At 33.2% G+C, this 10644-nt stretch overlaps 1 protein-coding gene across 1 annotated transcript; it reads left to right on the forward strand.

Annotated features, from left to right (window-relative positions):
* The first annotated feature begins 5510 nt into the window (after nt 1-5510).
* Nucleotides 5511-10535, forward strand: LOC107472571 (mitotic checkpoint serine/threonine-protein kinase BUB1-like). Its single transcript, XM_052256263.1, has 12 exons — nt 5511-5678; nt 5768-5906; nt 6769-6926; nt 7030-7120; nt 7560-7670; nt 7763-7850; nt 8455-8558; nt 8641-8712; nt 8818-8907; nt 8987-9144; nt 9941-9995; nt 10095-10535. The coding sequence occupies exons 1-12, from the start codon at nt 5617-5619 to the stop codon at nt 10137-10139; spliced, it is 1173 nt and encodes a 390-aa protein (XP_052112223.1). The 5' UTR covers nt 5511-5616; the 3' UTR covers nt 10140-10535.
* Nucleotides 10536-10644: the final 109 nt, after the last annotated feature.

Here is a 10644-nt window from a genome sequence, read left to right on the forward strand (position 1 = left end):
TGAGTAATAATTAACTAGCTACTTATTCACAAGGTATAATATCAATGAAAATGTACAAATATGCATTGAAAATGTACATAATTGCAATAAAGATTACTAAACAGAGGCAAGAGAGAACAACCATCATTCAGCAACAAACACTACAAAAAAAAAAATCACACTATTACCAAATTCCAAAAGAATGAAAACTAGATAAATCCAATCATAAACACTGTTACCAAATTAAGTCAAAAGTCAACCAAATTTCACCTTGCAAATCCAATTAAAAACACCTTTTCACTTTCTACCCTAAACACCAATTAAATCACATGAACTAAAATTAACTTTAGGGAAAACACAAATTTCATAAGCACGACAAGTCAGTTATCATTTATCACAAATTTCATATCTAAAACACAAATCAATACTCAAGTAATTAGAGATATTCAAAATCACAAATCACTACTTTAGCCTTCAAAGACATTCAAATTCAATAATCCAAGTACTTCAAAGACATTCAAATTCTGCCTACTGATGCGTGAGCATCTTTCCTATCTTTTTCTAGTGAATTTGCATTGAATTTGTTAAGTTTAATCAATAATTAATTATCTTTTAGCCAATATGGATGCTACTTTGAGTCTTGTACAATTCTGTTTATTTTAGGTAGCATTCAGCTGGATTTAATGGAGTTCTGCAGCACAAGAATTAAAGGAGAAAACCAGCGAGGAGCGACGCGTGCGCGTACCTGATGCGTGCGCGTGATTTGGAGATTTGCACAGCTACGCGTGCACGTACCTGACGCGTACGCGTGAAAAGCGAAGTTGCTCAGCTACGCGTGTGTGTACCTGACGCGTACGCGTGACACGCAAAGAAGATTATCGACACGTATGCGTGACTGACACGTACGCGTGACATGCGCCACGTGCAGAAAATGCAGAAAACGCTGGGGGCGATTTCTGGGCTGTTTTTGATCTATTTTTAGCCCAGAAAGCACAGATCAGAGGCTGCAGAGTGAAGGAATCCAGTGGTCCCCATCCATCAATTGAAGACTTGCTGATTGCCATAATTAATTCTAATTTAAATTTAAATATTAATTTAAAATAGGAAAAGATATTATTTTGAATTTTAGAGAAAGTAGATTTTAAATCTATTAGGATTAGATATAAAAGAGAAAAGAAACTTCTCTTCTGGAGACACAAAGATTATTCCATTATTCCATTATTCCAAGCTTTTCTAAGAGAATCCTAGTTTCCACTTTTTGCCATGAGCAACTAAACCTCAACTGTTAAGGTTAGGAGCTCTATATATTGTATGAATTGATGCTATTATTTTTCTATTTTAATTCATGTTTTGATTTATATTTCAAGAATTATTTTCGTTCTTTATCTTATGAATTTGGGTGGAATGGAAGTATGACCCTCTTTCTAATTGAGTTCTTGTATAACTTGGAAAAGCTCTTTACTTGAACAACAGCTTGAAAATAATTTCTCCTAAATTCTAATTATCTGGAATTAACGGGATACGTGATATAGAATCCTCTTATATTTGGATAATTAGGATTTTTGTGGCATATAAACTAGTAATTAAACTTCACCCTCTAATTGGAATCAAGTGACCAAGAAATTGGCAGCTGATGAATTTTAGAGGAGACTAAAAAGGTCTAAGGAATTAGGGTCTAGTCACATATAGTTTGCCATGAATTGAATCTTGCATGATTAAAATAGTTAGTAAGAAAAATCAATCCGGAAAATAGATAACTCTGAAGCCTTAACTGCTTTCTCCATATTTTATTCCCAACTTATTCACCTGCCTGTCTTCAAACTCTTCTTTACTCTTCAATGCTCTTGAACATCTAAACACTCTTTTTTGCTTGCGTAACTACGTAAATTAATCAACCATTGTTGCTTAGTCCATCAATCCTCGTGGGATCGACCCTCACTCACTTGAGGTATTACTTGGTATGATCCGGTGCACTTGCCGGTTAGTTTGTGGGTTATAAATTCTACACCACTTACAGCATTCAACAATATACAAATTTCCACCATTATAATCAGAGTAAGCTTTTGCCATTAGCAACCAGTGTAAATTCCGCCTAACAGAGTGAGTTTCTACCATTAGCAACCATACATACAAATTTCCACAGAGTAACATAGCATTCAGAACCATACATACAAATTTGCAAATACAAGACGGAATCAAACTTCAAACCAAGAACGAAGATCGAAGAAGAAGAATCCAAGAACCGAACTTCAGAACCAAAAATGCAAGGCAAGATCGAAGTAGACTTGAAGAAAAAAGAAACAAAAATTCAAGAAAAAGACCACACCCTCATTGAAGATGAAGACGATAAGCCACTAACCTGGGTTCGTGCCGAGAAGCCAACAAAGATGAAGAACCGATGAGGACCTGCCGAGTTACTGGGTAAGGCGGTGGCGATGGAGGATCTGGGTTAGGCGGCGAGGATGGAGGAAGAAGCTACAGTGCTGAGGACCTAGGACGGCGTCGGCACTGAGGACATGTGTTAATCGGCGACCATGCAGGGCTAGGCAGAGGGCAAGGCCGTGAGGGTTTCTTTGATTCTGCATTCTCCTGTACGTGTATGAATGAATGATTCAGGGAACAGGGAGAGGGGGTTAGGTCACGATGGAGGGTTGGGAATGACCTGAATCCCTTTCTTTTTTTTTTGTTAACAAATTAAAAAACAGTATCAAAACATTTTTGTCTAACAACAAAAAAGGGGCCAAGACTTGGGCTCTAATAAGACAAAACTGATTACTAATTATAACACCTAATTGTCCAATCTAACGATGCCTTCCCTCACGTGCTTCCATCAATTTTTCCTACAACCTCTGTAAAAGCTTGATCAATTTGTCCCCTCTTTATACCACATGTCATAACCACAGCTTACCACCCATTGTCTACACATATAGATATTATCTTACTGTCTATACCAAAAACTTTACCTATTTGGTTCATTATTTTATAAAGGGTTAAAACTAGAACTAATTTAATAAAAAAGATAAATAAAAAATAAATAAAAAATTCAACTAATCAGCTAATCCATATTCTTAATTTGTCAAGGCATCAATATCCAATAATCAATAATAAATTAATCAAAAATCAAGATATGAGAAAGAACACAGAAATAGAAGAAAAAACATGTCATTAATATTCATATTGATTAATAATTGGTTCAATAATTCAATTGTAATTAAATCATTATCAAATCGATTTAATTAAATATAAAATACAAATTTTAAAAATAATAATTTAATATTTAAATTTAATAATTCATATAACAATAAAATTTAATAATTTATCATTTCACGTAATAATTTATCTATATTTCATCGTTAACCATTCACGAATTTAAATTTAATGACTAATTATAAAATAAAAAAATTTGATGGACAATCGGTCTAAAAAATAAAAATAAAAATAATCCAAAAAATAATATAAATGAATCTTCAAGTAATAAATGTAGATATTTGTCTTTTTTTAAATATATTTAATATTGTAAAAACGTTACTATCTTATATTTTTAATAGTCTCTGTATTTTTTTTATGTCAGGTGTTTTATGCTTTTGGATTATTCTATCAATAAAATATATTTTATATTTTATCCAAAATAAAAAAATAATAACATAAATTACAAATAATATTTTTAAATCTTCGTATTGATTTTTTTACATGTAACAATGCAATGATTTTTAATAGAAATATCAAACTAATAATAATAGAAATATAAATTTAAAAATTAATTTCATAAAAATAATTAAAAAACAGTTAAATAATTGAGCCGTTAGCACATATAATCTAATTATTTAATAAATATTTATTTTCATCTTTATTTTTATAGTAATAGTAATAATAATACGGAGTTCTTATATTGACATGATACTCATATGTTGAGTCAAGTGAATTAACTCATAAATTTATAGAACAAAATATAACTCATGAATAAAGGTTAGTTTTCGATAAGATATTTAATGTTGTTATTACAGACTCTGATAATTTTTATTTCGTTTATGGACATGGTAGATGTGATAAGACATTTATTTGGAATGGACTTTTTTCTGTTATTCAGTCTAGAGGAAAGATTGTTTTAAATGTCGCATCCAGTAAAATTGCGTCTTTACTCCTACCTAGTGGCGGAACAACTCATTTTAGATTTTCAATACCCATTACAATTATTGATAAATCTACTTGCAACATCAAGCACGATAGTTTGAAGGTTTAGCTGTTCACCCAAAATAGCTTAATAATTTGATATGAAACTCCAATACTGAATAAAATGTGCTTTGAAGCATTTGATTGGACGCTCAGGGATCTTATGTCAGTTACCGATTAACATAAGACACATGAGTCAGAAATTAAAATTTCAAATGATCTGGTGATTATAACTACTGATGATCTTCTCTCTCATTTGGTAGACTTTACATATTTAAATTTGTTGCAAAACACATCAGATTATAGGTATTTTTAAATTCGGACAATTCTTGCATCCACGTTTAAGAGTGTTGAGAAGGTAAACGATTTCGTCTTGACAATCTTTCCAAGAATGAAAAAAGAGTATCGAAATTCTGTCACAATATGTCAAGCTGATGAGAATGGTATAACAAGAATGATTTACACCAGAATTTCTAAATGACATCAAATGTTTGGGACTTTCCAACCACAAATTGACTTTGAAGTTAGGAGTCGCTGTAATACTACTGCAAAACATAGACGAGACTTCAGATTTATGCAACGGACAACGTTAATAGTTAACGAACTTGACAACAACGTAATTGGAGCGACGGTAGTGATTGGTAGAAATATTGGCTACAATGTGTACATTCAAAAAATGAACTTGATCCATTCAGATTCAGAATTGCTATTTAAGTTCCAACGGAGATAATTTCTATTAAAGTGTGCTTTGCAATGACCATCAACAAGAGTTAGGATCAATCATCATCACATGTACGACTTCACTTGCCAAAATCAGTGTTTACTCCTGGACAATTTTACGTTGTTGTGTCAAGAATTAAGAGTCTGCAGTTATATATATTCTTATTTTTTTAGGTCTCTTTTTTATAGTTCAAAAATATTATAAATTTTAAACTGTTCTATTTACATTTTACTTTGGATAAAGATAAAACAACATATTCAATACATTTATTATATAAAAACAATAATAGTATTATATTAAATTTAAAAAATTTATAATTATAAAATATTATTTTCGATTTATTATATCAAATTAAAATATAAATATGTGCATTGCAAATTGGTCAAAGAAACAAAAATGACTTATTTTAGAAAAAGTCTAGGGAGCCAATGGCCTAAGCGTACAATGTGTACAATGAAGGTTTAGGAAGCATTAGAGATATGAACATTAATATTACATTATTTTGTTAGGTTACACTTTTGGGATGAGTGGTTTCAGGAAATGGTATTAGAGTTCCAGATCCAGGAGGTTAAGAGTTCTAACCTTGGTAAACCCAAAATTAGTTTTTTATAACACGTTTAGAGCATTGGCATTTCCGCGCTTCACTCTCATATTGGATCCCCCATATTACGACTGTCTTCGTTTACATACTCGGCTACTCGCAAAAGCCTTGCATTTCTCTCCCATTCTCCAAATTCAAACTCTCAATGGCCACATTTTATAACTCCCTCACCTCCGCCACGGACGATCCTCTCTTACCATTCCTCTGGTATTGCTCTTTCTGCCTTTCACAAACTAGTCCCAGAAAAAAAAAATCTCATAAGATTGACAAAATTCTCTCCATTTTATGAATTTTAGGAGTGTCAAGAATGCTCTAGAAGGTTCCGGCGGTTCCAGCCAGAACCTGTTGAACTTACTAGGAGATTGCATTATAAGCTTCAAGGATAGCGAACAGTATCGAAACGACGTCAGATTTCTCAAGATTTGGATCCTCTATGTAATCTACTCGTTCTATCTCATGTTTCAAATCTCGTGGTTAGGGCATTTTGACGAATAAAATTATTTAATTGAATAGTGATTTTCCATGGTAGCTATAGTAGCTATGAAAACCTAGCTACATGAGTGAGTGCACAACAGAGTACGGTTACATTACTTGAATGTTATGCTTGCTAAGGATTCTCGCAGTTGTGATATCAAATGTTAAAATGATCTGAATATGATTTTGGGTAAGGTGAACTAAGGTCTTAAAGAAAGAGGACCCGGGATTGTGGGCTGGGTCAAGGGGGACTAGTCTGTAACCTTCCAAGAGAAGCTGTGATATCTTCTGTTGGTTGAAAGAAAAGGAAAAGAAAGAAAAGTTTAAATATGGTTTTAATATGGCACCCTTATCCTTTTTTTTTTCTTTTAAAAAGTTTTGAATTTTATATATATATTTTTTGTTTTTGTTATAATATGAATCAATTAGGAAAGTTGATGTTACATCAATCATGTAATAGTAGAACTTTGCTTTACATTTTTTTGTTAGTAGAACAAACTAGCCAGTAGAAAGAATATAGATCAGATGGAAGGTAGCTCAATGACTAGAGAGATAGGGGGAGATTAATTTAAAAAAAAAAAGAAAGGAAAAGAAACTATATGCAAAATTATCAAGAAAATATCAGACTTTAATGTTCTTCGTTGTTGATGTCTTTTACAATAGGATATAAAGATTTTTTTTATCCGTGTACATAAAGCTTATATGCTTAGCAGAACATAGTCTAGTTGCAACAAATCTGTAAGCTTTTTGTAATGGTGCTGTTTTGAGGCACTTTTTGTTGAGCAGATCAACTCAACATGCTTCCGTTGGTTTGATTTTGCAGATGGGTGTTAGTTCAGATTTTGGAAGTGTTTTCATGGAAATGCTGAACTGCAATGTGTGTACCAAAAATGCTTCACTCTATGTGTGGTCTGCATGTTTCTTTGAGTTGAAAGGGAGGCTCCATGATGCCCTCACAATCTATCACCTTGGTATTTCCAGGTCAGTGCTCTGTTAAGTTGAATCTTCAATACTTGCTTGTTTTGATATTTCAAGTTGGGGTGCCTTGACTGTAATTTTAGTTATTTGGGTCAATGTTCAATAGGAATGCAGAGCCAATTGAGTGGTTGAAGAAGGCACAGGCATTATGTCACCAGAGAATATCTGAAACTTGGAAGGCTGCTGAAAGGCAGAAGGTACGCCTATTCACGAAGAAGTTAGTCCTTTAGGCAAAATGAGCCAAACTAGTAGGAAAGGAAAGATAAATAAAAATAGAGAAAACACCAACTTCCTTGTACTCTTTTATTGAATAGGCTTTGTGCTTTGTGATCGTTGGTAGGCAATTTATTGCTTCCCAATTAGCCAAAGGTTTGTTCAAGTAGTAGATGAATCAAACACTGCCTTTGCAAAAGCAAAACACATTATTTATTTATTTTATTTCCTCAAGATTGACATATTTCCTCAAGATTGACATATTTCCTCAAGATTGACATATTTCCTCAAGATTGACATATTTCCTCAAGATTGACATATTTCCTCAATGTTGTGTCTCCTGAATTGAGATTTACTAACACTGACTGCGTTTACAGTTTAAGAATTCTTTTGTATATATTTCATTTTATTTTTTAATTTCAGATTGATTATAAGGGATCCACAGAGTTGGGAAACATTGGCATTAATCCATGGGATTCCTCCATTTTGGAAGACCTGATGAAGAAGATAAATCCTACAATTAAAAAATTTTATGTGAGATATTTATATGCTTTGTTATATACATGTTTGATTTACTGCAACTGACAAGGATTCAGGTGCTTTATGCTTGTATAAATGCATTTCAGGGGTATCACTTGAGCACTAAATCTTATACAGGGAAAGTGGCCTTATCTACTTTGAAGAATGCATCAAGGAACAAAGTTATAGAGATAGGTAATATTCATATCCTTACTCTTGTCTTCATCATTGGGACGTAATTGTCTGACTGCTCCTAGCTTTATGATCAATCTGAAGAATTCATTTATATATGAATTTAGTTGCTTTATCTTCTTGTATTTCTGACGGAACAGGAACAGTTGTATCATATATAAATTAATACCATAAATTTCATAGGAGATGCTAAAAAATTGTGAGTTCATGATATTTGCTAAAAATTGACCCTGCAACGAAATTTCCATTGAATCTGAGTTTATGATGTCTCCCCAGAGTTGTTAGCTTGTCTTCCAAAGACAATGTTGTTGCAGATAGTTTCTACAAAACTAGGTTTATCTATTGTTAGAAATAAAGAGTGTATATCTTTTTGGGGCTCAATAAAAACTCTTAGGAGTAGTTTTGGTTCTTTCTATTATTACATCATCATTTCCTTATTTGTCTAGGATAAGGGTTTTTCCTATTATCAACAGCAGTTAGTGTTCATCTCTTGTAAGACACCACAACATGATCATATCAGTGTATTTCATATAGTTTCATAGTCTTTATTCTTTTCTTTTACTGGCTTCATTCATTCTCTTGATGGTCCTTATCATGATATCCAAAGGCGGGAGGAAGTACCATATCAAAGGTTGCGCTGGACAAGGTGGTTTTGCTCAAGTATACAAGGCCTTTGTCAACAGTGATCCAAATGATGTTGTTGCGCTAAAGGTGCTGATGGTCTTTCAGAATCATTTCCTCTTAAAATGTGATATTTGTCTCATTTGATTGTACTTTGAACCTTAAATGTTAGATACAAAAGCCAGCTTTCCCTTGGGAATTTTACATGTATCGTCAGCTTGATATGCGGATCACTGGCAGAGAAGTATGTGATATTAATATCAATATCAAATTCAATATTTATACCATCAACCTGCCTTTTCTATAAACATCCACATATACTGAATTGTCTGATATCTAACTATATCAGAGGTCAAGCTATGGTTTGGCTCAGAGAATTCATCTGTATGCAGACTGTAGCATACTCATCTGTGACTATTTAGCTCATGGAACGCTACAGGTCAGTTATTTCTACTGATTTCCCTTATTATCTTGTTCAATGTTATATAGTGTTAATTCAAGATGAACATACTATGCAGGATGTCATAAACACATATGCGGTCCAAGGGAAACCCATGGAAGAAGTTTTATGTATTTATTACACGATAGAAATGTTACACATGGTTGAAACTTTGCATGGTGTTGGCTTGATTCATGGTGATTTCAAGCCTGATAATCTGCTTATTCGCTATGCTAGGTAAACTTAAGCTTCTCATTCGTTACCATTAGTTGGTTCGCTTGCACCTTATTACTTGCAGAATGTCATTGTAAAGCTGGTTTCTCATTCTTAATTAATGATTATGATGACATGACTAAGTACATCGTCTTGTTATTATATACTTCTATATCTAAGGAGGACTTTGGGTGTAGAATTGCCCTTTATCTCTGGCAAAGCATCAACATATGTAGTATAAATAAAATAACAATCAACTCTTTAAGTGGACGAGTTATACAAACAAAAAAATGACATTTTATTGGAATTATGTGTATATATAAATAATCTTAAACTATATTCTTTTTTTATGGCTTCAGCAGTAGTTTTGTTTTAGTTTACCTGAAAGAGTTCATGACTTTTACATACTTTTTTTTTTTAATGCATGGCCAAACCACCTGAGATGATGTTTTTCCATTCTAATTTTATATTGTCTAGTGTAACACTTTTCCAGTGCTATATTCTGTTTTATGGCAGCGTTGAAGTTATTGTTACTGCGATTTTCAGTCTCAAAAAACCACAAGTCCTACAAATATATAGTAAAATTAAAACTACCACTTAGATAAAACAACCTTGTTATGTTTACCACTGAAGATCCAGACCATGACGTTTTTACTTTTTAGATATTGATTGAGATAAAACTGACATGCAAATGCGAGCAAATACGAGCTGAGAGAGTTTCTTGTTGTTTAGTGTTTATATTATGCATGTTCCAAATAAGTACTTTGTAAATGCTTTGCTTTTGTAGACAGTGCTCATTCCTGGTTTTGCTATTTTGCAGGGATGACCTTACTGAAGAAGGGTTCTTGGACCGAAGTGGTCCTTCGTGTGATCAGGTCAGTTTTTCTCCAGATGATGATACAACTAAACCGTTTCTGGTTTTAGTACTTTCTGTTGTTGAAAGTTGTTCTATCCATAAGGTCTTTGCCTTGTAGACTGGGGAAGAGGGATTGTTCTGGATCTCTTTCCAGATGACATAGTATTTAAGGGTGATTGCGGAACTTCTGGATTTCGCTGCATTGAGATGCAAGAGGATAAGCCATGGAAATTTCAGGCAAACCACTCCTTAAAACTACACTACAAATGTAATTAACTTCATGATTTACTGTCTTTGAAGTTGTTCTTCTCCATCACTTACCAACAGGTAGACGCATACGGCCTTTGCGTTGTTGTCCATATGATGATGCATAATTGCTATATGGAGATTGCCAAAGAAGAATCATCTGATGGAGGCTACATGTATCTTCCCAAACAACGCTTTAAACGGTATATGTCCATTTACTTTTTGTTTATCTTTAGTCATGTGATTCACTGTAATGTTGGTGAAGTCAATTTGGAAACTTGATTCTACATTTGAAGCACCCTTAATTTGCTTGTCGAATCAGATAGTTACTGGAACGTTGGGCTCTGGAAGAATTTCTTCACCAAGATGTTAAATCAATACCCTGGCAATGATGATAGAAGGTTGCTGCAGGAGTTGAAGAA

The sequence above is a fragment of the Arachis duranensis genome, unplaced genomic scaffold (genome assembly GCF_000817695.3).
Source record: "Arachis duranensis cultivar V14167 unplaced genomic scaffold, aradu.V14167.gnm2.J7QH unplaced_Scaffold_168266, whole genome shotgun sequence".
Lineage (NCBI taxonomy): Eukaryota > Viridiplantae > Streptophyta > Magnoliopsida > Fabales > Fabaceae > Arachis > Arachis duranensis.

Excerpts from the sequence above, each read along its gene's own strand:
- LOC107472571 (XM_052256263.1), top strand. The coding sequence starts at position 5,617 with ATGGCCACATTTTATAACTCCCTCACCTCCGCCACGGACGATCCTCTC. Across the intron at positions 5,907-6,768 it reads TCAAGATTTGGATCCTCTAT|ATGGGTGTTAGTTCAGATTT; the intron begins GTAATCTACTCG and ends TTGATTTTGCAG. Across the intron at positions 8,908-8,986 it reads TAGCTCATGGAACGCTACAG|GATGTCATAAACACATATGC; the intron begins GTCAGTTATTTC and ends CATACTATGCAG.